At 39.0% G+C, this 26496-nt stretch overlaps 3 protein-coding genes across 9 annotated transcripts in view; all 3 read left to right on the forward strand.

Annotated features, from left to right (window-relative positions):
* The window catches only part of acsl6 (acyl-CoA synthetase long chain family member 6), a 37702-nt gene extending 18241 nt beyond the window's left edge, over nucleotides 1–19461 (forward strand). For all 4 annotated transcript variants that reach the window (XM_026181489.1, XM_026181487.1, XM_026181488.1 and 1 more), the window contains 17 exons: nucleotides 238–339; nucleotides 496–595; nucleotides 1198–1376; nucleotides 4112–4144; nucleotides 6001–6052; nucleotides 7606–7679; nucleotides 7886–7963; nucleotides 10591–10725; nucleotides 11126–11260; nucleotides 11991–12086; nucleotides 12271–12343; nucleotides 13958–14046; nucleotides 15699–15815; nucleotides 15931–16074; nucleotides 16261–16362; nucleotides 16464–16535; nucleotides 17030–19461. In XM_026181489.1, the coding sequence (XP_026037274.1) occupies nucleotides 238–339; nucleotides 496–595; nucleotides 1198–1376; nucleotides 4112–4144; nucleotides 6001–6052; nucleotides 7606–7679; nucleotides 7886–7963; nucleotides 10591–10725; nucleotides 11126–11260; nucleotides 11991–12086; nucleotides 12271–12343; nucleotides 13958–14046; nucleotides 15699–15815; nucleotides 15931–16074; nucleotides 16261–16362; nucleotides 16464–16535; nucleotides 17030–17170 (1722 nt within the window). In that variant the 3' untranslated portion in view covers nucleotides 17171–19461. The remainder of the gene's footprint in view (nucleotides 1–237; nucleotides 340–495; nucleotides 596–1197; nucleotides 1377–4111; nucleotides 4145–6000; nucleotides 6053–7605; nucleotides 7680–7885; nucleotides 7964–10590; nucleotides 10726–11125; nucleotides 11261–11990; nucleotides 12087–12270; nucleotides 12344–13957; nucleotides 14047–15698; nucleotides 15816–15930; nucleotides 16075–16260; nucleotides 16363–16463; nucleotides 16536–17029) is intronic.
* Nucleotides 19462–20886: 1425 nt separating this feature from the next.
* Nucleotides 20887–25449, forward strand: LOC113031267 (uncharacterized). 3 transcript variants are annotated; one of them, XM_026183303.1, is made up of 9 exons: nucleotides 20891–21203; nucleotides 21548–21651; nucleotides 22226–22526; nucleotides 22611–22745; nucleotides 23097–23136; nucleotides 23225–23280; nucleotides 24366–24397; nucleotides 24524–24741; nucleotides 24873–25449. In XM_026183303.1, exons 1-9 carry the CDS (start codon nucleotides 21107–21109, stop codon nucleotides 24961–24963), a joined length of 1074 nt encoding a protein of 357 aa, XP_026039088.1. In that variant the 5' UTR covers nucleotides 20891–21106; the 3' UTR covers nucleotides 24964–25449. The 3 variants fall into 3 exon arrangements, with proteins under 3 accessions (XP_026039089.1, XP_026039088.1, XP_026039086.1); XM_026183304.1 differs by having other exon boundaries at nucleotides 20887–21203; nucleotides 22319–22526; nucleotides 24524–24940; XM_026183301.1 differs by having other exon boundaries at nucleotides 24524–24940.
* Nucleotides 25450–25774: 325 nt separating this feature from the next.
* Nucleotides 25775–26496, forward strand: part of fnip1 (folliculin interacting protein 1) — a 41731-nt gene continuing 41009 nt past the window's right edge. Inside the window, exon 1 of one of the 2 annotated variants that reach the window (XM_026181212.1) lies at nucleotides 25775–25997. In XM_026181212.1, coding sequence (XP_026036997.1) covers nucleotides 25906–25997 — 92 coding nt within the window. In that variant the 5' untranslated portion in view covers nucleotides 25775–25905. The remainder of the gene's footprint in view (nucleotides 25998–26496) is intronic. The other variant, XM_026181214.1, reaches the window with a different exon arrangement.

Genomic DNA, 26496 nt, shown 5'->3' on the forward strand with positions numbered 1-26496 from the left:
ATTGCTTTAAAATCAAAGTGTGTTTCTTAACTCTCTCGAACTAAAGAAAGATGACTAACACAAGGTTGGGTTTCCCTTTTTTTCCAAAATTAGAGGTCAGTTTATTTAGCTAAATTGCACAATACTACCAGAAGCTGAGCAAAGTTTTTTTTCACTTGGAAGATTAGCTCAGGATTTGTATGGTTTTGTTCCACTTGGTCCAATCAGTTCTCACTTTTTTTTTCTTCAATTAAATAGGTGACAGCCCGGGCAGAGCATCTGGGCTCAGGCCTTCTGCACCAGGGATGCCAGCCCAATCCGAATCAGTTCATAGGGGTGTTCGCTCAGAACAGACCCGAGGTAACTGGCACTCTTTTTGCTCAATCTTTGTCTAATCTGCGTGTAGCCCTAATTTTAAGTATATGAACTTAAAGTTATTGAGGTTTTCAAGTGCAGGATAAAGTCCGACCTCAGATTGTATTCATTTATTTGTATTTTTGTTCTGTTTGACTGTAGTGGATCATCTCAGAGCTGGCTTGCTACACATATTCGATGGTGGTGGTTCCCCTTTATGACACGCTCGGCCAAGATGCTATAAGGTTCATCATAAACACTGGTAAGAACACAAACATGACAAAGACTGTAATGACTTCACAAGCTTTGAGTAGGAAATGTAGATTTAACAGCTGTCAGTCTGCAGGCTAATAATTGTGGGGCATTGTGAGACATATTAGAACATGTGTGTGTGGATTTTTTAAACAGGAACTCGTATCAGTGTGAGCCGTAGAGCTCCCCTCACTGGTGGCTGACTGCATCTTTGTCACATTCATACAAAGTGCTACTTCCTGGATTTAAGCTAATGTGTCATTGAAACATTTGGTAATTGTAACAATAAGTAATTCTGTTGCAAAGGAACAGATGATAGGAATTTCATGTGGTGTAAAAGCTAGTGCTTGAAAAAAGAAAAGAATATATTGGAACAGTAAAATCATCATAACTTTAAAAATAACATATGTATTCAAGATTTTACAGCAACCCAAATGATAGCTCTAAAATCGATTAACGGGATTATTTTTACTTTGAACCCTTCTAAATTCAAGATGTGACCAAATTCCAACTGATTTCCAACTCCACATTTGTTTGTGTTCCTTTTTATTTCTTACTTTGATGATGTTCACACAAGGGAGCGTGTGCTCTTGTGTGCTTGTTTCATTTCAGCTGACATCTCCACAGTCATCTGTGACAAAATGGACAAAGCTCGGGTGCTTTTAGAGAATGTGGAGCGGAAGGAGACCCCCGGCCTGCGAAGAGTCATCCTGATGGACGCCTTTGACTCTGACCTCGTGGAGCAAGGCAAGGGCTGCGGTGTCCATGTGCAGGCCATTAAAGAAGTGGAGGTAAGACATGTGGGACTCTGGTATGCCTGTGACACGGCACACCATATGTATGTCAAGTATTTAGACTGAGGAGTGCTAATCTATTATATATACATATATATATATATATATATATATATATATATATATATATATATATATATATATATATATATATACACATACATATATATATATATTAGGGGTGCAACGATACACAAAATTCACGGTTCGGTTCGGTTCGATACTTTGGTGTCACGGTTCGATATTTTTTCGATACAAAAAAAATGTTCATGCCTTTTTAATTTGTCATTTATTAAAATTATAAATATATATTTTAACTCAAAAGTACAGTTTTTAAATTTAACCCTAACCCTTGTGCGTGTTTTTTATTTTGACAGCGAATGCGCACCTGCGGACCACTTATGTGCAGCCCTGGTTATTTAGCTCGTCATATTGCAGCCACAGAAATTATTTTGTCCATGAAACCATAAAGCTGCACTTTCTTTTTGCCTTATAGTCTGATTTGTCATAACTTCTCCGTTTTGTGATAAGCTTTCCTTTGGCTGTCACTTCTTCACCCTGACCTGTCTTATTTGGCTCAGCAGAACTAAAATATATATCTGTCTGTGAAGGTTCTCAGTCATCCAGGTCATCGTAGTCAAATATAAATCCTGCTGCTTTTACACACGCACTCACATAATCTCAGCGATTCTCTGCGCGATCAACCTCTCACATGTTTAAGCTTGCTGCGGGAGATTTCACTTGTCATGTTTGCATAGTAAGCTAACGATTGATAAGACGATGTCAGAGGAATTGGTGCACAAATTATCATCACTCACAGATCAGTGCTGTCGCTCTCTATACACAGTTCGCACGATTGCAAAGTGAAAGCAAAAAAACAAGCGCAAATTCAAACGCTATTTCAATATGTCACATATTGACAGTGGCTCACCGATGCCAATGACATAATTACCCAGCTACATTTCCGAAAGAATGCAAAAGCATTGACATATATTTTTCCTTCCTACAATAGCCCGACGGGCAGGGCAGAGATAGATTTTGGTAGCCTGACTGAAAAAAATCGCTAGCTCCAGGACGTTGGGCTAGCTATATTGCGAGCCCTGTATCTGATTGAGGAATCACTCATCTTTGGAAAAGAGAGTTTATTACAGAGAAATGTCTCTTTCCAAAATAAAAGCTATACTATCCGCTTCTTCTGGGCTATATTCTCAGCAGCATATTAAACAGCTGTCTAAATGACTCGGCTAAAGTTAGTAGCATGCTTGCTTGTTTTTTTTTCTGCTTCCACTTGTCTTTGCACTAGGATGATGTCGGCGTAAATGTGCAGTCATATTCGTTGTGTTCCCACTAGTGCTTTCAGGTTAATCTCGTTGAAATGACCTTAACGCCACAACACGGCAAATCTCCTTTAACGAGCTACCGCCGATCGCCCCGTGCATGGGGCTAGACGGCCAACACGTTAACGAGCTAACTGCGCTAACACACTAGTTCCCACCCATGTAATTGAGCATTGCATGGCACATCCAACATACTGTTTTACTTTAGTCCATGACTCGCTTACCTTCAGGGTCATACGTCACATGAAAACCAAAATAATTCCAAACGCCAGATCTGAATGAGGGTGGGGGAGGTCCATGTTGCAAGGAGAGCTTAACTTCTGTCTCGCTAGCTTGCCCTGCGCTCTTCCTTCTGACGATGCTGTCTGTGTTGAGCGCTCAGTGAATCTGCGTTCGACTACTCCGCCTAGGCTGCACTGTCGACCCTAGGCGGAGTAGTCGAACGCAGATTCACTGAGCGCTCAACACAGACAGCATCGTCAGAAGGAAAGTTGATAAAATAAATTACAAATGTTGTATTGTTCGATACATATGCGTACCGAACCGAAAGCACTGTATCGAACGGTTCAATATCGATACGAATATCGTTGCACCCCTAATATATATATATATATATATATATATATATATATATATGACAACGTGACAATGAGCCCCCCTCCTTTGCGGGAGGGGGGCTCTATATATATATATATATATATATATATATATATATATATATATATATATATATATATATATATATATATATATATATATATATATATATATAAATATATAGTCTTGGTGTCATTAGCTCGTAATAAAACGACATCTTAAACAGATCCTGTACAGCAAAGAGAATTTTAACATATATGCTGTATTCCTTGCTTTGTCAAAGTGATAAATCATGCAATATATGCAGTACGTGAGCTGCAGAAGGTTAGCGCAGTCTCTGAAAATGTAATCTCGTTCTCAGTCTCATGTAGAGCACGCATAACTTTGTTTTGTGTTGTCTTCATCCAGCAGATCTCGTTTGCTAGATGCGTGACAAGAAATGAAAAGGCTGAATGAGTTTGCTGATGATATCAATCACAAACTCAGCAACAAAGCATATAGAAATGCATAAGTGTTGACAGCTATGACCTATAGTTTTAAATAACTTGATACCAGTATGACCCACATTGATTATTACTTCCTTCTTTTCAGCCATGCACAGCTGCAAATGATTGGGGCTTATAGCCTAATTGTGGTAACCGCTGCAGGCTCTTTTACAGTGTAGCAACCTGGATTTAGAAAAGTCCTCAACAGAACTCAGAAGACATTAGTCCATATTATAGGATATCACAATAAAGCTATAATGTTTAAGAGCATTATACAGTGATTTAAAGTTGCTTTCACATTGTTTCTTTACAGGCCCTGGGTCGAGATCACTACAGAAAGCCTATAGTAAGTAACTATTTCAAAACTTCTAAACTAGTTTCAAAACAACTGGTTTTAGGCATGCTAGTAAAGTTTGTGGACCAAAATGGGTCAAATTCTGAGTTTGGTTTGGTAAAGCTTGTGTCTGTGAAGGTTCTCAGTCATCCAGGTCATCATTGTCTAAGGGGCTTGGAAAGAAAAGCACCTTCTGTAAAAACCTCTGTAAGTTGCTTGAAGACGTTTCACCTCTCATCTGAGAAGCTTCTTCAGTTCTAAGGTCAAATGGTGGAGAGTCCCAGATTTAAGCCCAATGAGAGTGTCCCCCCTCTGTGTTTAAAGGTGGTTGTTCACAGTGGACATAGATGGCTTCTTTCACTCCTCTTTGAAACCATCTATCTTCTCTGTCCAAAATGTGAACATTGGTGTCCTCAAACCTTTGACCTTTGTCCTTTAGATACAGGACAAAGGTCACGTTGAGGTGGATCTTCTATGTTGTGCCTATAAAGCCACCTCGACGGGACAAGATTCGGCGGTCCATCTGCATCTAAAGGCCATCAGAGGCGGTGGTTTACGACACCAACTGTCTGCCATCTATAATCCAGTTTTGAGATCCCTTTCCAGACGCCTTAACGCCCACTCACATCCTGGGCCTTCTGACCTCAGGAACTCACATGATAGGGTGGGACTAGGTTACATAGTGAGTTCATCCGAAACCTTGGCTGATTGTGACCTACACCCGTTTTCACACCTTGGCTCATGTGATTAGGTAGAGGATCATTAGGGGGTCCATTGTCCCTTTTGGGGTGATACTCCCACAGGGCTTAAATCTGGGACTCTCCACCATTTGACCTTAGAACTGAAGAAGCTTCTCGGATGAGAGGTGAAACGTCTTCAAGCAACTTAAAGAAGTCCAGACGCTTTTCTTTCCAAGCTCCTTCAACTTTTGTAAAGCTTGGCGAGCATCACATGATGATTGCGTGCTATGGCCGTATCAGTCCAGTTCACTTCCCAAGGCCTTGGTGAGCATGGTGAATATTTTTATCGAAGTCATCGTTAGCCAGTATTCTTAAATGTACAAACATTATGCCAAATTAACACTTTTCCCAATCAAAACAACAAAGATGGCAGCTCACCAGCCTCTGCCAAAGCTGACTAAAAACCTGCAGTGATCAGGAACTGCTTAAAAAAAAAAAAAGAACTTCCAAACAACGTGAATTATTTTAAATCACCTTCTGCATTGCTCAAGCATCTCCATTTATGTAAATTACACAAAACGGAGGCTAAAATGGTTGCAGGATGTCTTATTTTGATTACAAGTGAAGTTCATGCCTGTTTTTAGTACAAAATATCGCATGATCTCCTTTGGATTAACTGCACTTAAGTCTGTCGGGTGATTTGTCTAATAATGGGTTATGTTCACATATGAACACAAGAAGACAGCAACCTATTTTTGTTGGATGTATCTGTGTATGTATCATAACAGCTCTGACAGTTTTTCATCTACTTAGTGTTGACAGGTAAAAATTTGAACACTGACACGCAAGCACCAGCCCTCTGGCTAACAGGTATTGACCAGTCAAGCTAGTTTTTGCCTTTTGTTCAAAATTAGAGAGAGTGAGGGCACAACTGGGTTGAGCATGCAAAACAGATGCCGTAAAGGGCTGGGTGCCTGGCTACAAATCCACCCTGAGGGCAATTACCAGGTGCACAAAGGCAAAAAAAAGCCCCCCACCCAAACAAAAAAGGATTAACATATGGAAATGTTTGTTTTCTAGACTCACATGCATTGGTTCAGCTTGCTGTTGAGGAAGCTGCTAGAAGTTGATCTCATGACAACCTGCATGTCATCTGACAGTGTTATGTTGTTGTTTTTTTCTTCACAGCCACCATCCCCAGATGACTTGTCTATTGTGTGTTTCACCAGTGGAACCACAGGTAGTAAATGTTTCTGATGTTATAGAAATATCATATGTGTCACATTTGCAGTTTGTGATATAAAAATACTCCATTATTAAGTAAGAAGCACATAGGATTTGTATTCTCATCAAACTGTGTTGGCCAGTGACTCCAGAAGCAGCAGCAGGTCACAGGTAGCGCTTTTTCAAACCTTTCCTGTTAAAAAACAAACAAACAAACAAATAAGGTTCATCTATTTGGACTTATTGCACGGCAGGGAGGTTTATCACATAAACCACAAGTCTTGTGTTTTCTAAGAGCTTTCTGAGTGCAAAGCATGTGCCACTGCCTGTGGTGAATATGAGGAGTGTGACAAGAATGCTTACATTAAAAGCACTCACAGTGCTCGGTGCTGCTTATAAGCCACACGAATAATAAATATAAAAATAAAACAGTGTTGGCCTTTCAAAATGCCTAAACTAACTAACTTTAGATGCTTTCACATAGTATTGTTTAAACACTTAAAGCGCTAAAATTATTCAAAGCAGTGATGTTTTCAAAGCCTTAAAGAGAAAGGTGTACAGGAGACATGATGCTGGTAAGTTATTAAAGTCAGTCCACAGTGCAGTTTATTGTAACTCGTGTTGTGCAATTTCTATTTACTTTACTTTGAACTGTATCATTTACTGTAAACCCAGGTTCTTCATTGCAGCACAATAATCCAGTAGTGAAAGAATCATTAACCCATTCCCCTCCCCAACCGCCTTCATTACATAAATGTCATGGCTTAGGCCACAATGCTCCGTTTTCAGAAGCTTCACCCCACAGCACCATCGACCACTTAAACCAACAGTAGGAGGGAACAAAAACAGGGTCATGTGAGGACCCACTAGTGTCAGATTGCAAATTGCAGCTCCCACATCCACGGTCTGTTGAAAATCCTGCCTCCTGCTGGCGTTAATGACAAACACATGCAGGCACTCCAGCAGAGGATTCGTTTTCCTCACATCACTCTCCGTTTCTTGAGAATTCCCTCCCGCGCTGTTGCGACATCTAGTCTATACTGAGCGTACAAGATTGCTTACAGCTGTTTGAGTCAGCTGACATCTCAGAAAGAGGAACCTTAGTTTCTAATAACCACTCTTTAAAATTGTGAAGGAAGGACTGGGAATGAGAATAAGATTAAGAGGGCATTACAGTAACAGAGAGTACTGTTTTTTCAGTGCTTATTAGGAAATGCCAAGAGAGGAGGAAAAAAATAGGAGAAGTTGAGGTTGAAACTGTGATGTAATTATTTCTATATGCTTTAGAAATAAACCATGCAGTTTGCATGGTTTGTGCAGACTGGCATGTGTTTTTGCAATATTCATAATACTGGATTCTGTTTAATAACCTAATGTATAAGGTGCTGCGTTAACACGACTCGTTTCTGGCTTCCAAGTTATAACTAAAATTCTGCTGAACCAGGTCTTTCTTTCCAAGCCGAATTCCTTTGGTGTTCACTTGGATGACTGTGTGCTCCTAGTGAGGAAATGTGTTGTGGAATCTGTTGGGCAATTTCATTATAAGTTTTTTTCCTTCTGTTCAAACAGGAAACCCAAAAGGAGTCATGCTCACCCATGGAAACGTGGTAGCTGATTTCTCAGGCTTCCTTAAAGTAACAGATGTAAGTCACCCTCTCCTCTCTGAACCTATGCTCAGGAAATGTTTTCACACCTATCCCCCAGTCGTTTATGGTCTTTTGCTCAGTGATTCATTAGCCTGGTTGCAATGTGTTCATTTTCTCGTCCACACAAATTCTTGAAAATCCAAGTTTCTGTGTCAAAATAGCATCTTTAACTCATTTGACTGTGTCTCTTGTGTGTCCTGCAGAAAGTAATTTTCCCCAACCAAGATGACTGCCTCATTTCCTTCCTGCCACTGGCTCACATGTTTGAGAGACTTATTGAGGTAAATGTGCCGAACTGTCATCTGCAATCACACTAATGGGATAGTAATGAGCTGAAGGATGTTTGTGGGGGAGGAGGAAGGAACTTCCTGTAAGAAGTATGACACTGAAGGTGGGCACTAATTACTGTAGGATTGGAAAAAAGGGAGAAAGAAACCACCCCAACTTTTCCTTCCCTGTCATCAGTTTTGCTTTCCATCTCTACAAAAAAATTGGCATTCCTGGACTTTATGGGAAGTGAAGGCACGTAACATCATTTCCTAGCCCAGTGAAACACACACACACACACACACACACACACACACACACACACACACACACACACACACACAGATGACAATCTTCATTAATATTTGTAAAAGCTTTGATAATCAGTAATCAGGTTAGGTTACTCAAAGACAACATCTGCATGCACATGATTTACTATAAAAGCAGCGGTTCCCTGCAGCCTGCAGGTCACTGATAGTATTTCTCCTTTGCCCTGCAGCTGAGCAGACTTTCAAAATACGTTTCTGTGGAATATTAGGACTGGCAACCACTGTAGGGTATTGCAGTAAGCTTTACAAAGAGCCCACTGTCTCCTGCCTGTGGAAAAAACAGAGTTTCATTTTCATTTTTAGTCACAGTCTTTGTACAGTTACCTTTCTGCCCATCCTTCCACTGGGATGCTTTCTCTGTCTAGAGGTTTGCTTTTCATAGGCACATCTCCCACAAGAAACCCTGGGCATGTTCCTGCCAAGAAATGAGGAGTGTTTTTTAAATTAGGTGTTTATTTACATGTTACTTACAAGAAGCTCTATAGCTTCCTTTATGCTCTCTATGCCATCTCTTTCAGTTACATGCCAGATGTTATTTCAGGCCTTAACTAAAAGCTGACAGCGAAGAGAGCAGTTACAGTGTAGACCTCAGTGAGGTAAAGTGGCAGTAACTTGTGGCCCTTTACTAAGAAGCTCTGAGTGTGTGCTTTTGCTGCTGCTCATTAGTAACTCTGGATTCATCTTCAAGCCTAACAGCAAATATTAAAAGGTGATCAAATCTAAATTAAGTTGGGCAATAAATGTGTAGATTCAACTTAGATCATTTTTGTGTTGCACATGGGTGTGAGCGGTTAGGCTGCATCAGGTTGAACCTGTCTGGTAAGCTGCTGCTAGCAGCACATTTGTAGACAGCGTGAGACTCAGACACAGGAAACCACCTAATCTTCCCAGAGAGCAAATACACCAGATCACAAAATAGAGCTCAAGTTCAACAGTCGCAGACAAACACAAACACACAGCTCTATATCTGATGCTGGCGAAGTCTCAGTCAAAGAGAGAACACAAGGCGGTCCCCGTGTTTTGCATGTCCTTAGATGGTGTTAGAAACCGGAAAGCAGACACTTGTGGTGCCCTTTTTTTTCAGTTTGACAACAAAAAGAGGCGCGCTGAGTTGATAGTCAGTTTGTGGAAGTGTCACAATCTGCATATGATCTAGAAAGAAGCATGCGGTGGTGTAGCCGCATGAGAACAAGAACTGCGAAATGAACTTGAGCATTTAGTAATTCTCTTTCAAACACTTTGTGTATTTCTATGGGACGCAGTTCTGGAACCCAAAAGTAAATCCTCACTGCATAATGAGTCACTTTCTCTGCTGCTAACTATAATTATTAGAGGTAACACAAAGGAGTCATACCTGCACTAATACAGATTGTAGTGTTACATAAAAATAAATCAAGTCGGGTTGTTTAAAGCCACTTGAAACAAAACAAAACAAGGCTGTCCATCATGTCTCCACGCCTCGTCCAGTCTGGACTCATAGTTACTGGAACGATGACATCACACGTGACACTCTCTTCTATTTCACTCACCTTGAACAGCTGCCAGAAAAAAAGATAAAACCCCACTTGGACCAACTATAACTGTAAGATGCTGTGTAAGCACTGACTAATCATAAGTGAGTCATGGGTGCTATTTTCCCCCCCAATCAACTACTTTTTCATTAATACTTCAGACACATTTATCTGATAAGATCTCTGCAGAGGTGTTGCCTGAACATGCCTTGGAGCCATTTTGCATTTTTTTATACCCTGTACTGGTGTTTTTACGCAGCTAAATGAAAGTCTTCCACGACTAAAGTCTTTACTACATTATATTTATCATACAACGTGTGTAGACCTTTGTTTGAGCATAGGTTCTGACATAATGAGAGCAAGATCATGTGCATGACAATGTAAAAACACTACCGAAATAAACGTGCAAGCTATGAAGTTCCTCTTTTTGCTAAATGACATTAAATGAGTTGCGACTGTGGGAAAAACAAGCCTTCCGACAAGTATGATGACTGGTGCAGCCAGTATTTCACGCGGGTGCCCCTCAAGGGCCAGTTTTTTTTTTGTTTTTTTTTATCAGAATTTACTCATTAGTGATGCTTCCCTTATCATCTGTATTACAGTTAGGTGAATGAGGTATTAAATGTTATAGAAACCTCCCTTATGAGTGTTTGCCAACATTATTTATTGGTAGTAGTGTGACTTTATTTTTAATATTTCATGATTAAAGGCTCCACTTTCAGTGCTGGTATTTTGTCTGCAATGATATCAGAAAGTTAGGAGTGTTCATTGCTCAGTTGTGTTATATATGTCTGTCTGCAGTCTGTGGTGTACTGTCACGGAGGACGGATTGGGTTCTATCAGGGCGACATCCGTCTCCTCCCAGATGACATGAAGGCCCTGCGGCCGACCATTTTCCCCGTGGTGCCTCGACTGCTCAATCGCATGTATGACAAGGTGAGATGAACAGATACCAAGACTGCTTTTGTTTGAAGCTGTTGTTAGTTCTGACTGAAGCAACCTGTCCATTCCACTTAGAATTACAAAAGATGTTTGGTCCTGTAACAGGAAAACAAGCACCTAAACTGGCAAATGTTACAGTTTAAATGTGAATGTAGTTTGCTCTAACTCTCCAGCATATACCATTAAATCAAGTCTGCTCAACCCTAGAACCTCTAAATTTCAAAGAGAGCCATTAGGGGGTAATAATGTGAATGGTGGCTATTTGTTGGTATTTCTTGCTAGCAGATAATTTTGCTAATTATCTACATAAATAGCTGGACATGTTTTAACCGCTATATCAGCTGAGACAGGGCTGTCGTCAACTAAGAAATGTGTGTTTTCGCTTTGTTACCAGATTTTCAGCCAGGCAAACACCCCGTTAAAGCGTTGGTTGCTCAACTTTGCTGCCAAGAGAAAAGGTGCTGAAGTCAGCAGCGGGATCATTCGCAGTGACAGCGTCTGGGACAAAATCTTCTTCAGTAAGATTCAGGTAAACGGTGTTTCCAGCACCTAAGCCCTGCGCTACTATGGACAGACTCTACAGCTGTTCTTATAGCCATGCTACATCATATTATATATGCTACGCGTGGTTGTGAAAAAATGAATTATGATCCATTTTGATATCAAAGTTACATTTATACATATGTTCCTGTGTGTTTTTAAAGAGAAACAAAAACAGTTGCATAACTATCATAAACAAGTAGGTTAACAGGACAAGTAGCAGGGAAGGACGTTTACATCCAGACGTACTTCATTGTTGCGTTTAAGCCTCTTGGTATTTGTGCTAGTTATGCAACTTACCTTGAATGTCAGTCATTCCCCTTATTGTTACTACTTATTTTAACCATCCTTGATTAAAATCTCTTAAAATCTGAACTAATCTGCTTCTTCAGGACTGTGTTGGTGAGATTGTGTTTGCATTTTATTAGCCATGCACTCAATGAAACAGTCTTTGTCCTACCAGGTCACTAGTGATTTAATCTCAGTTTATTGAGGTGTGTAAGTAACACTCCTGTGAATTTAAAAGTAAAAAGTCCGAAGTGGCACATGTGAGTAAGGCTAACTTTGCACAATGTCCCGAATTCTTGTCCTCGCATTGTTCGCACGTCATGTGTGAAGGTCAGAATGTGACAACATCCGGACTGGTGCCGTGAAGCTTTGTGGTTTATTTTTAAAACAGAAAATAATGAGCCTTCTGTATTTACAATGTGTTTCTGCAGGCTAGCTTGGGAGGAAGGCTGAGGATGATTATAACAGGAGCAGCTCCTACCTCACCCACTGTCCTGGGATTTCTCAGAGCAGCTCTAGGATGTCAGGTCAGACCCATTAAGTGTGCCCTTATTTCTCTAACAAGCCCCTGTGATATGAGAATAGGTCTAAACCCTTAACCCTAACCATAACTTTACAACTGTCAAGTTTTTTGCTGTCAGTAATTTTACAGATTTTGATTCACAAGCTAACATCTACATTTGCTTCAACATCACATGTTTCTGCGTGCAGGTGTATGAGGCATATGGCCAGACAGAGTGCACAGCTGGCTGCACCTTCACCACACCTGGAGACTGGACCCAAGGTAGGCGACAGTGATTGTGCAAGCATGTAGAAGACAGATCACAAGACAGATGTATCCTTATCTGTCTTTGAAGCACTGAACCTGTTTACGTGACTCAGTTCAAAGGTTTTAAAGTGTTAAAAATGGGTTATGATTTTAAGGAATGACCAACAACCATAAACCTAAATAGATCCCTAATTACAAGTCTTTCACAACTACTTGGCACTGTTAAAAAGCTTAAAACTTTATGAGTGAGCATGCAGTTTTGAGCTGATGTGATGGCATAGACCCTCAAGGAGTATCTGTTTTGCACCCAGGTGGAAAAAAAGCATAGGCTGAGAGTGTGTGGCAGGCTGAGGAAGAAACGACTAAGGAGAGTACTGTTAGAAAAAAAAACAAGTCTGGAATTGTGAGCAAGACAGGAAGGAAATAGCTGTTAGGTCATATTGCAATAGTTAACACTGCAAGTTTAGGTGATTTCCAACAACAACAAGCTCAAATAAAAGACCAATATCTGCTATAAAGACCCGTTTTTACCCTCCAGATTGGGTGTATTGTGGCTGTGTTATTTTCAGCAGCCAGGCATTGCAGGTAATTTCCAAGTAACCTCTATGCATTCATATATGCGTGAAACTCTGTTCTGATTGGCTGTCTAAGTCAGTATAATGTGGAGCTTTCTCTGAGAGAGAAATATATTTGCTGCACGCAGTTAAGAGACAGTTGAAGCGAAACAAAGTGCTGATTTTCATTTTAATTACTCATTTTCCTTTCCTAGTTCAAAAGTGATTGGAAAGTTTTTCATACATATAAAAAAATATATACACTGTTCCCTTTTAACAGTGCAACACAAATGCAGAACAACAAGAAGACTGTAAAAACAACAAAAGTGACAAGTTAACAATAGAAAAAGAAGGCAGAAAAAAAGAACATGTGCATGAATGCATGAAGCCATGGGCAGGTGTTATGCAGGGGTGCGCGTCTGGATCGGTGGGTGGGTTTGCTAACAAACATAAAGGGTAACACAAAAGTCAAAGAAAAAATTAAAGACTAATATTATTTAAAATGATGTTAAAAACTACTAAAATAAATCTAAATTATACTAAATTTAAAATGTTATTACAGCTAAAGAACTGAACATGAAGCACAGAAAAATAGGCTGATATTATTATTATTATTATTATTATTATTATTACATTATGTTAAAGTAATCAACTCAAAACCTCCTTTTTGAAAAGTAAAAGCTTTCCCTGTGTTTATGGCCACAAATTTTTTGAATTGATTGTATTGCATAAACGAAGGTCTGAAGCAAACAAATGTGCTCTAAGTGTCAACCTATTGTGAGACAGTGTGAGACAGAGCTTCATAATACAGTCAAGCATCACCACCTGCTGTTCACTTCTGATAATTCACAGATATCTGTAACGCTGTCCCAAATGATGACAACTAGTTTTCCTTTAGATTTAATTAGTTAGTAAAAATATCGTTAATTAAACCACTTTTCCTCCTCACATAGAATTGATGCTCAGTGTTGAGCATTTTATCAATTTGTAGTCCTCCTTTTTGTTCAACAGTGGAAAGTGAGGAAGGAAATCGAGTTGTTGTGTTTCTAATGTTTCTTCTTGTACTGACCAACAGGCCACGTTGGGGCTCCGCTGCCATGCAACCTCATTAAACTGGTGGATGTACCTGAGAAGAACTACTTCGCCTCCAAGGGAGAGGGAGAGGTAAGCAAAGCGATTTCAACAGAAACACAAGATGCACTTAGAGAGCACAAACCTAAATTAAAAGCAGCATTTACTTTCAAGGAAATAGTATTGTATTTTTGATATATTCACTTTCTCTTCTTTGTTCTTTTTAAACGTACTTTAAGACGTTTGTAGTGCAATAAAAATCACACGGGGGGGGGGGGGGGTGACAGAAGCTTACTTTGACTACACAACCATTATATAGTAGGTGATAATGGATAGTAGGTACTGATTTGTAAATAACTGAAGATAAACAGCATGAGCTTATTATTAGTTATTATAAAATTATACTATAGTTTATTATAACTAACTAGGCAGCTCATTCACTTTCTCTTCACAACACTTTATTTAAAGATAGAAAACACATTTTGGGGTCAGCTTGAAAGAAAGATAGATGTGAAATGTAAAGGTAAGGCCTAAGGTCCAATGACTTAATGTTTGGATGCAAATGCAATATAATCTAATATCTAGAATCCCCATGCACCAGTATCATTTCCTAAATTTTGTCAAAACAAACAAAAGCAGTAGAATTTTAAGAACTGTTTAATGATTTAATCAATTTTATAAAAGTTTGACCTTAACTGACCTTGAAGAAGTTGCCAGAGGTCCAAAGAAACGTGATATTTGGAATCCCCATATTTTGCTTCCTATATGCCTATATGTTGTCAAAAAAAAACAATAGCATTTAGAAACATAGCTTTAAATAGCTCTATTATCACTATTATCATTTTGGCTTGTAGATCAATCTACTGGCCTTGAAGGAGAGGTCAGAGGTCAAATGTGACATGATATTTTAAATATTTATATAGCACTTTCTATCTGTTGACAATACACCCCATACTTATAAGAGTCATAGTTTTAAGTTATAAGGCTTTTTGTCCATTTTCAACCAATAAATTATTAATTTGACCTTCATGACCTTGGCGCATGTAAGGCACATTTCAGTGGCTTGTTAACAAGACGCCACTCTACACCTCTACAACGTTTTACGAGAATTCATCGAAAACTTGTTTATAGACAGAATGACACGTATGCATGCAAATGCAACCAAAAACGTAACCACTTTTGTGGTAGAAATAAGTAACATACGTGCATATGTAAGGATGTGTGTAGGTCTGTAGGTGTGTTTTCACTGTATGCCAGAGAGTAGTTTTTACAGCTTTGACGTGAGCATTTTGAAATGTCAGGAAATGAGGGCAGATGTGAAGTGTGTTATAAAGATCAGAATTGAAAACTGATTACCAGCATACCAGCATATAGGGGTTGACACAGAGGACAAATACAGTAAAGGGAAAAAGAAAGTACACATTTCTAAAGTTTTACATGTCTGCATATAACCTCGCCAGGTTCTGAAATTAGGTAACTGCACCTCAGATGGAGAACCACACATGACTTATTACACTGTTTACACTTAATTTTGGAATCTGATAAGAACCGGATATTTTTTTTATTATGTCCTGATATGTAAAATGTTAGAAAGATGTACTTTTTTTCATGTGACTGTACATGTTTATAGGAAGGGTAACGTATACAATTTTCGGACTTTATAAACAACGTTGCATGTGTTTGTAGAGGACATGTGCTTAACCTCTAACCCTGACCCTGTTTGACTTTTCTAATCTGTCAACCAGATTTGTGTAAAAGGACCAAACGTGTTTAAAGGCTACCTCAAAGACCCAGAGAGAACAGCGGAGACACTGGATGCCGATGGCTGGCTCCATACGGGAGATATTGGGAAATGGCTACCTGTACGTATACGCAGCTTACATTTGAGACTAGTCATGGATTTTGAAAAATCCCTTGTGTTTATATGAGAACAATCCATAATATTTTGTTTAAAATGATATTTCTCGTTTTCCGTAGAATGGCACGCTGAAGATCGTTGACAGGAAAAAGCACATTTTCAAGCTGGCGCAGGGTGAGTACATCTCCCCTGAGAAGATCGAGAACATCTACATTAGGAGCGAACCTGTGTCACAGCTTTATGTTCATGGAGATAGTCTGCAGGTAAGGACATTTAATCATTTACAGGAAGTGCAATGTGAAGTAGAACTCCTGCTCAAATTTATGTGTTCCAAGGCCTGGTAGTCATCTTTGGCTCCTAAGAGCCTGCAAGTACATCTGGGCTATGTGTTGCTTAGTGTTGATTTTCTATTTTGATCACTATCCAATACACCTTGTTTTTTTTCTCAGTCCTGTTTGGTAGGAATAGTTGTTCCTGACCCTGAAACCATGCCTGAATGGGCCAAGAAGAAAGGTATCTTGGGCACCTACGAGGACCTATGTAAAAACACTGTAAGTGGCATATGGTTGTAACACTTATAGTTAATATTATTAAAACCTACTGGAAGTTATTTAGAAATGTAACAAAGCTCCCTCTCTCCTTTGTTTAACAGGAGTTAAAGAAGGGAATCCTTGAAGATTTGGTGCGTCTTGGAAAAGCCAGTGGCCTCCATTCTTTCGAGCAGGTAAGTAGGAACTTAACTGTTTGTAAGTGTATTTTTTCTTGATACCTTAAGACATGTAAGATAACATTTTACAGTATCTCCATAAACAGTATGTGCCTGAAGTAACATCTTTTAGATTAGATTTTAATGTCTTTAAGTAATCTAGTTATTCACAAATCCCTCCAAGCAATACCACAATATCTAAATTAATGAAATACTGCAGATACAGCTATGGTAATAAAATATATATGTTTTAAAATAATAATTAAAATATTAATGTTTTAAATTATTTCAAAGGAGATTAAGCCAAGTGAAACAAGAATGCTACTGGCATAAATTCTTGTGCTGTTCGATAAGTTATATGCTACATTTATATACTATCAGGGATTGGTCTTGTGATTCCTGCAAGAGTATTGGCTAACAATGCATTTGTGGCTATAAGATGAAGTAAACTTAAGAGCAGTATTTATCTCATTCACCATCATGTTTTTTTCTTTTGTTTTATTCTTCTAAAGGTGAAGAACATCTACATTCACAATGAGATGTTCTCCATTCAAAATGGCCTGCTGACTCCGACGCTAAAGGCTAAAAGACCGGAGCTGAAAGAGTTTTTTAAGGCGAAGATTGATGAGCTCTACAACAGCATCTCTATGTGAAGGCTGGCGGACCTGAGTTTTCTTAAAGCAATCAAACAACAACAACAGACGCTTTGTCCAGCGACCTGCAGTGGGACAAAGATGTGTCACCTGACGCTTAACGTGCTTTCGGAAAGCAAAGCAAAACTGGCCCAACGGTAGATGATTAAAAATGCCTAGATAAAAACAAATTAAAGAAATCAATAAAGCGAAATACAATGCACATTGTCATATGTATTTCCTTTTTATGTACGCATTCACTGTTTCATAATTAATTGAAAACATATTTTAAATCGACACTTAAAAATTTTAGTCCATAAAAAGGAACGTATTTCTTTTTTCGTGTGACATGAATTTCCGTCACAAAACAAAAACAATTTCAGGGTTAGCCAGCAGAGGGCAGCATGGAGTTACCCATAATGAATGTAAAGAATAGTTACTGGGATTTTATAAGGGGGTGAAAGGAAACTTGTTCTTACTACAAATGAAGACGCATCATAAATGCCAAAACTCTCCAATTATTTAGGGTGGAATGACTCAACCGTTTTAGGGGTATGGCAATGTGTTGACTTTATTAGCTAGCATTAGCTGTAGGGATACTGCTACTTACTGTGAATTAAGTTCAATTAATCAGCTGTCAGTTTATTAGGGGACAGGTTAAAAAGCTGGGGGAGAACGTCTTGGCACAATTCACGTGATGTGCTGATAGCTGATTTCTGTATGCATACAGTAAACAATGATTTAAAGGAGGACAACAAGCTAATGCTAGCAGATTCCCACATGGTAGGTAGAGTCTTATTAGTACATCACTAATACAAATATCAACTGATTAAATTCAAAACCAATGTCTCAGTCAGTTTGACTCACGCCTATTAATTTTAATGTCAGATGGAAAATCATGTCACCGAAAAACTTTCCATTATGTTATTTTAGAGTTTAGTTTTTAACATTGGCTTCTCACATGATTCACACTGTCAGTGAATACAAAAAAAGATAATAATGTCCACGAAATGGTGTGTATTGTACGATGTATTTTTGTTTTCTTTGTTTTAATTGAGGCATTTAAAATCATCCATACATTGCTACCTGCTATTGACCCAAAAACAAATACACCCACTCCCCAGCATCAGAAACTCAGCATCATCATTCCCACTTCCTCAGCTCTTCTTTCCTCTTTAAATCTACCAGCCAAACAAAACTCATCTGTTTTACAAGAGTAACACAGTCATACGACAGCAAGTGTGATGTTTTAGTGTATAGTGTAGCTCCAGGAGATGTCAAAATGTACATTAATGCTGACACCTTGTAGAATTGTAATGGATTTCATCCCCAGTGGAAAAAGTTAGATTTTCTTTCAATAAAAAAACGGCGCTAGTAAGGTGGCTGATACACCACCCCGAACAGATACAAGAATTAAAGTTGGGTATAACCCAAATATGGTGCAATTAGATGAAATTACACCCTTCTGTTTGAAAGCAGATTTACAATAATAAGGTTCAGAGAGAGAGCAGCTGCCTTTCAAATCATCGCTGTCCACACTGTCCCATGTAAAGCATCTCATTGTCTGAGCCACACCCAAATTACACTTTGTGTCATGTATCCGCGCACTCATTCATTATGTCAGTTCAACATGGCTGCAGTCAGAGGTTTAGCATGCATGCTCCTTGTTTATGTAAGGGCCGGCGATCTGTAACGGTCATCGAGGTTCAGACTTCTTTCTCACTCATCTTTGCACAAAGAGAATGTCAGGTAAAAGAAAACAAAATATCTAATGCAACACCAGGCCTTGGGGCAATGCATGCAATTTGCCCTGTAATGCTGGGACCATTGGCATTTAACGAGAAAAAAGACAAGCATTTCTTTATGGTCATTAGGAGCCGGTTGTATCTAGCTGCTGACAGCCACAGCTGCAGGTACAGGGCTGTTTCACTTAGAAGAGCCAATGATGAATTCCGCTAGAACAAACATCAACTTTTAAACAAACGATACCATGTTTTTTAAAAAGGTTTACACGTAGAAGTAATGTATTCGCTTTTTAAGTTGATTACCGTCCCAAAGCATAAACAATGCGGATGTACATAAATGAAGACAGCTAGATGTAAGCATATTTATTGAATCAATGGTTTGAATGATTTTTTTTTCTCTCTTATTGCGTGTAGTGAGATGAACTGTACTTATTTATTTATCTATTCTGCTGTAAAAATGGAATAAGCACCATATCCTGTAATGATCAAGTGCAGCAATCGGGATGAGGGAGGTTGGGGATTAGGACAAGGGCAGTGAAATAAAAAATGTTCTGGAATGATTTTCAACTAGTGTCTTGGTCCTTTTTTAATGATGTTGAATGCAATTTTTTATGTCAGGATGGTAACATGAAAAAAGACTGAACTATCCTCCAGATTAGCAGTGATGAGAGGAACTCATAAAGGACAGTACCAACCACAGTATCAAAATACTCCATTACGTAAAGGAATAGGAGTATTTTAAGCTTAATGCACTTCACAAATCTATTTACACTCATATCAAAATATTATTTTATTTTCTAAAAGGTAAGTAATATTGTTTTTAGATGCAAGAAAGACTGTGTTCCTTTGGCCCTTTGTCACACAATCAATCTTAATATGTGATGAGAACGGCTCTTAAAGAACAGTTGAAAGGAAAGCTGGGAGAGAGCAGGGGGGAAATGCATCAACCCAATGAGCTAAACTAGCACCCGGAATAGTGGTCAAAATGGTTAAAATATCTTGCCAAAGTTCAAACTCAACATCACAATGAGGACGAAAGGTAATTTAAATGACTTTGAACACGGCATGGTTATTGGTGCCAGGTCTAAGAATGTCAGAAACTGTTCCCTTACTGGGGTTTTCCCACAGAACCGTCTCTAGGGCCTACAGAGACTGGCCTGAAAAACAGAAAATATCCTGCGAGCAGCAGTTATCTGGGGAAATGACTTGTTGATGCCAGAGGTCAGAAGAGAATGGTGAAATTGCTTTGAGCTGATAGAAAGGCAACAGCAACTCAAATAACCACTCACTACAACCAAGGTATGCAGAAGATCATCTCTGAATGTGCAACACACCAAACCTTGATCCAAATTGCTACAATAGCAGAGGACCACAACTGTTGTCACTCTTGTCAGCTAAGAACAGAAAACAGAGGCTAAGATTTGCACAGGCTCACCAAAACTTGAACAATAGTAGATGCATGTATGCATCCTGCCTCTGCTGGTGTAATATTAGGGACATTTTCTAAGCACATGTGAGCTCCTTAGTACCATAATTTAAATGCCACAGCATACAGCAGAATTGCTGACAATGTCTATCCCTTTATGACCAGTGTACCGGTCTTCTGGTGGCTCTTTGCAGCAACACGCTACAGTATGTCACAAACCTTTAATCACCTCATGTTTCTTACTGTACTCATATACTTTCCAGCACCTTGCTAAATTTATACCACCAAGAATTAAGGCAATTCTTAAGGCAAAAGAAGAAGCTTAGGGGGCTTTACCTAATGAAGTCTATCAATGCTATGTTAAGCTAGGCTGAGTTCTTTGTGTCCATTTCTGCAAACGAACTTTAAAACTGACCCAATTTTACTATGGCAGGGCAGTGATTTCACTTTTATCGCATCTGTCAAGGCATGGCAAGCATGAAGGTTGACATAAACGCTTACCAAATCTTTCCAGAGTTTCTAAATAGCATGCAAATGCGAATAAATCGCTTCAGTCGTGCGTTAAAAGTGGTGATTAGCAGCTGATCACATATTCTGCAGGTGTGCTTCGTTGCTAAGTAACGCACAGAATGGTCAGGGGACGATAAAGGCAGAACTTGAAGCATTAGATTAAAGACACTCTCTCCTAATTATATTTTTTACTAGTACCATTAGCTGAAGCAGTTTTATAGTGTAGCAGTTCACTGAATGGCAAGTGATTTGGTCTTTAAGTCAGTTTAATTGGAAATGGATCGATACAAGCGCCAGATTAGACTCCGTTGTGACAGTGGATTACCTATCAAACGAGATACACCCGTGAAACCAGCGCTGACCAGACGAGACCGTAAGAAAAACACTGTAATACACATTTTAACGCAGTCTACATTAAAACGTTAAACTTCAGGTGGCTTACTTGTTTATTTAAAAGTTAAAGGTTTAATCTTGGTCTGAGCCTAGTTCTCATTGTGAGGGCAAAAAGGTGTTGGGAAATATATTATGAACACCTTCATGTTTCTTATCTCAGGTTTTAACTGCTTTTCTAAATCTGTTAAATCTACTTAGTGTAAACCTAAGAGGAGATCTAATATATCTATTGATTGTACACTTTTAAAAAAAGTGTAAATAAAGGCAAAGCCATTTTCTGTTCTCATTAAATTGTTCTCTGCATCCATGCTTTCAAACTTTAAGAGCACAGGAAACTTCTATTCCGCAAGCATTATGAAGCTTTTCCAGAAGAACCTGAGAGGGAAGTCACGAATGACTCCACTGTCAAACCAAAGAGCCCAGTATCTGTAAGTGTGCCCAGATGTTTTGTATTCATGTAAGATTAACAGTCACTGATATCCAATATTTACTAGTTCACAATTATGGGTGACGAGAAGAAAATATGAAGGAATCTACGTGGAGGAAAAAAAACAAGTGAATGTTGATGCTGAAGCCACAAAGAGTCCCCCAATAAACTGGCAAGAAGTTAAAGTGACATGTGCATTTTGTTCTATAGAACACATACATCAGATCATGTGAGAAAAGAGTGAAGAGCAATTATTCAGAAAATGAGGAAATTAGTGTTTGGTTGACGATTTATTTGTTGTAACAGCGCTTCTTGGCGATAAGTCTTATACTCTATTTCCCCTTAAAGGTGCATTGAGGAGCCGAGTATGTGGGTGAACAACCTGCCAAATTTCTCTGCCAGTGCCAGACGGATATATTGCCCTGAAGAATTATTACAACAAAAAAATCCACAACCAAAGACAAATTTGACTGAAGAGTTTAAGTATAAAAAAGCATTAGAATCAGATGCTATAACCTTCAGTCACCAGATTCGTTTTATTTCCTCCCCTTTCTATGCTTATTCTTTTCACACAGGCCAACACTGTACACCATAAATCTACTTTTAGCTTAAGCACTCCTGCATTTACTGAAACTACCAGACACAAAGCAACCTTACCTGCCATTCAGGTGACTGTAGTAGAGGCTCATGAAGGTGATGAAATGTCGGGTAAAGAAGACGAGCAAAGCTTGGCAGTGACGCCAGAAAGCTTCACATTATCTAGCATGGAGACTGCCACAACTTTCAGCTCTGGTGACACAGAGGATGAGGACTTTTTGGACTCTGCAACTTCTAACAATCTTCCCTCTCCAGAGATCTTCAGAAGAGAAAACAAGGGTGTGTCTGAGTGCATTTGTATGTGTACATTTTTGTATGTCCACAGCCACACTTGGTCTCTCACTTTTATTTTTGTCTTGATAGTGGAAACCTTCAATTTTTCCATTGAGGAAGACCTGCTGGATCTCCATCGTCACATAAAAAACTCCACTTTGTTGGATGTCAGCCATGCTGAGAGCATACACATGCATCATCCCCCTAACCTTTCTACCATCCTGGGTAATACTGGGAACAAATCTCAGGCACACTTTAATTTTCTCTCTTTTTTTCAGTTCAATAAATTCCACTTAATTGAACAAAGGTATTAAGAGTATAACTTTATTCATACTCAGTCATGTTTGGTACGTCTTTTTTTTGCAAGCTCCTTAGACTCCATCTGATAATTACATTTAAAATCTTTCTCTTTTAGAAGTAGCAAATGAACAAAAAAAGGAACAGTAACTTTGTTTTTATGGCATATTTTAATGTTCTTAGAAAAAATGCCAAGTATGCTTTAATTAAATGCAGTCTTATTTACATGCGTACCCAAACCATACCTGTGTGTCTGAAAAGGAGTAACTCTGTCTGCAGATGCCTCCACTATTCTTGCTGAAAAGACCTGTGAGATCAGGTAAGTCTTCTCAGTTGAATCTCAAAGCATTTAGTACTTGTGGCTCACGCAATTTAACTGCTTCATTCCTTATTATTTCTTTATCAAGCAACAACAGAGAAGCTGGATCTGCTGCTAAAGTACAAAATGACTCGTTGAAATCAGGTAAAGGCTCTCATTTCATAAGAAACATATCTTCCTTAAGTATTATTCAGAGCATGACTATTATTGCAAACTACGCTTGCCGACCACTTTATTAGGAACGCTTGTTCAATTCCTCACTAAAGCAAATGTATAATCAACCAATCACATAGCATCAACTATGTGCATTTAGGCACTAAGATATGATCATGAAGACCTGCCGAAGTTCAAACTGAGCATCAGAATGGAGAAGAAAGGTAACTTTGAAAGTAGCTTGGTTGTTGGTGCCAAACAGGCTGGTCTGAGTATTTTATAAATTGCTGATCTACTGGGATTTTTCTACTGGGTTTTACAGGAAATTGTCAAAAACAAAGAGGGAATATCGAGTGAGCAGCAGTTCTCTTGGAGAAAATGCTTTGATGCCAGAGGTCAGAGAAAAATGGCCTGACTGCTTTGAACTGATGGGAAGGCAACAGTAAACAAATATTTAGAGCATTGCAACCAAGAGGATCTCTGAATGCAGGGCTCACCAACACTGAGTAAGAGAAGACTGGAGCAATGTTGCCTGGTCTGATGAGCCTCGAGTTTTTCTGCACAGTATTCACAGGCTACAATCAGATTTTGGTGTTAACAAAATAAAAGCATGGATCGACCATGCCTTTTTAGCAGCAGTTCATGCTGCTGGTGGTGGGGGTGGTGTAATGGCATGGAGAATATTTTTCTGGCACATGTGGGCCCCTTAGTACCAAGTGAGTATCATTTAAATACCTGATTTCAGTCTGATAGAGCACCTATGGAATGTGGTGAAACAGGAAATCCACATTATTCATATGCAGCCAACAAATCTGCAGCAACTGTGTGATGCTATCATGTCAATATAGGCCAAATTCTTTGACGAATGTTTCCAGCACCTTATTGAAGTCAAGGAATTTGGGCAGTTCTGGAACCAAAAAGGCGCCCACAACTGTACTAGCAAGGTGTACCTAATGAAGTGCCTGGCAAGTGCATATATTTCATATGTATTTTAAAATCAACTCCACACACAGAAAATAAATAGATATTGTATAATTATTACGACTACTTTTGTGGTTTCTGTCCTAAATTTGCAGACAAAACCTTTAAGAGGAAAACCCCACCAAGAGTAAGAAGTCATCTGCCCATTTATTTACATCTGTTTAAATTTGATATGATGTAGCTCATTTTTATTTTGTTAGAAACAAAAGTAAGAGGGATCACAGCCATGATCAAAATGACTTTTATTCCACAGCTCAGCTACAGAAGACCCATCTTGTGTAAGAAGAAGGTTTCATTCAAAAGTCCTGTAATTGCTGAGACCTTTGATGGAAAATGCATACCAGCCTCAAAGTTAATGACTCCCAGTCTCAACAAGCCATTGCAAATGTCCAGCCCACCTGAGGAGTTGAAGCCTGATGCAGAGATCAGCTCGGAAGAAGAAACATTAGCTCTGACCATGTTGCTAAAAAGGTCTGTCAAAACTAGTCATAAGAAACCCAAGCTCTTTGACTTTGCCACCGACAAGGAGAGAGATACTCTCTTTCAGGTCATGAGAGAAAGATGTGTGAAACTCAGAAGTGTTACTTTATTTCCTTTCACAGCTGTTTAGTGCACCGAACCATCTTTCCTGCCACATTTGAAGCTAGAATAAGAAAACAGAAAACTGTGGCTTTACCCCCTCATCTGGATTAGATTAGTCTAATTGTAGAAAGTCCTATATGAAAATGGTCTGTAACTACTTAAAAGAAGGAGAGAAGAATCTATGGAACAAACTTAAAATAACATTTAAGAACTAATTAAAGAGACATGCTAGACTGGCGTTTATGTTCATATGAAAAAAGTGTGATGTGACCACTAGATGGCACATATGTATTTACCTTTAAAAACCATTGTCTGTCTTGTCCATACAGTGAGCTTTTCCACCTTTAAATATGATATATGTGTGTCTATATATGTGTTTTTTGCTTGTTGTGCTTGTCCATATTTGCATTTATTCTCGTGACACGTGTTACTATAGACTTTCTAAATGAATGATTTAAAAGCAAAGTTTAAATGTATAAGATATGTATTTTAAGTATACTCCATCTATATTTATGTATATTTGTCTTTGTCCTCAAAATCTGCATATGTATTTGATTTAGAAAGTGTCTAAAGCAAATAAAAATACATTAAAATGCCTCTTGTGGCGATCCCTCCGTTCTGTGTTTGATGCGTTTCTTACACTTAATTATTTTCTCAACTGTGTCTTTCAATAATATCTGAAGTGTGTGTGTGTGTGTGTGTGTGTGTGTGTGTGTGTGTGTGTGTGTCAAGCCGTTCAGCAGTCGCACTTAGATAATTTTTTAGTGTGAATAAATTTCATGCTGTCACGATCCCCGACAAAACATCAACACAGCGAATCCACTCACCACGTGGTACTTATACCAAAAATATCAGCCAATCGGGTTATTTGTTGTAGCAGCATTGGCGCCCGGTGAGCCAATCAGAATAATGTAGTGGGTTACCAAGCTGTTCCTGTGACTAATGCGTGTCATATGACTGTGACACCCATGGAGACAGTTACAAGGAACAAGATTTGGTCGTGGATTTGAAAACGGAAAGAGACTTTCTGTACCGAATTCATTTTGGTACAAGATGCCTCCGACTCTCTTTCAGAAACTTTTTAACAAGAGAAATGCGTTTTCATCGCCGCCCCCGAGGTGTAGCAAAGAGGACCCAGCTTTCAGGTAGCTTATTGTGTGCGTGCGTGTCCGTTTGTGGTTTGTGTGTAGGGTTGTGCGTGTGTACGTTAATAATATTTATGGCTTTCGCTTTGACGTCTGAAAGGAATGACAGTGTATTTGGAGCAACGCTTATATTGAACTCGAGGCACTCTGCAGATGAGCGTTGTGTAGTTTGGCTGATTTGACATCGGTGTTGGAAAAGTGTAGAGTGACGTGAGAGACGTGTTGTGCCTTGTTGGTGCGGTTAGCTACATGCTAATGCTAGCTGTTGGACGTTAGCGAGGCTGCTGCACGCGCTGTCTTGGTGGGACTTGACTCAGCTTGTTAACCATCACTTTTTTGCTCATATAAGTAATTGTTTATGTCAGCTTATAAGTGAAAAACGCTTTATTGTCATCCCGAAGATAGTCAAATGGTGCTTGCAAGTTACAGTAGAAGTATCTCGCTTTCTCTTTGTCTCTCCCTTGCTCCCCCCTCCTCTTTCCCCTTTGTTTCTGTGGTA

This window comes from Astatotilapia calliptera, chromosome 10 (assembly GCF_900246225.1).
Source record: "Astatotilapia calliptera chromosome 10, fAstCal1.2, whole genome shotgun sequence".
NCBI classification, from domain to species: domain Eukaryota; kingdom Metazoa; phylum Chordata; class Actinopteri; order Cichliformes; family Cichlidae; genus Astatotilapia; species Astatotilapia calliptera.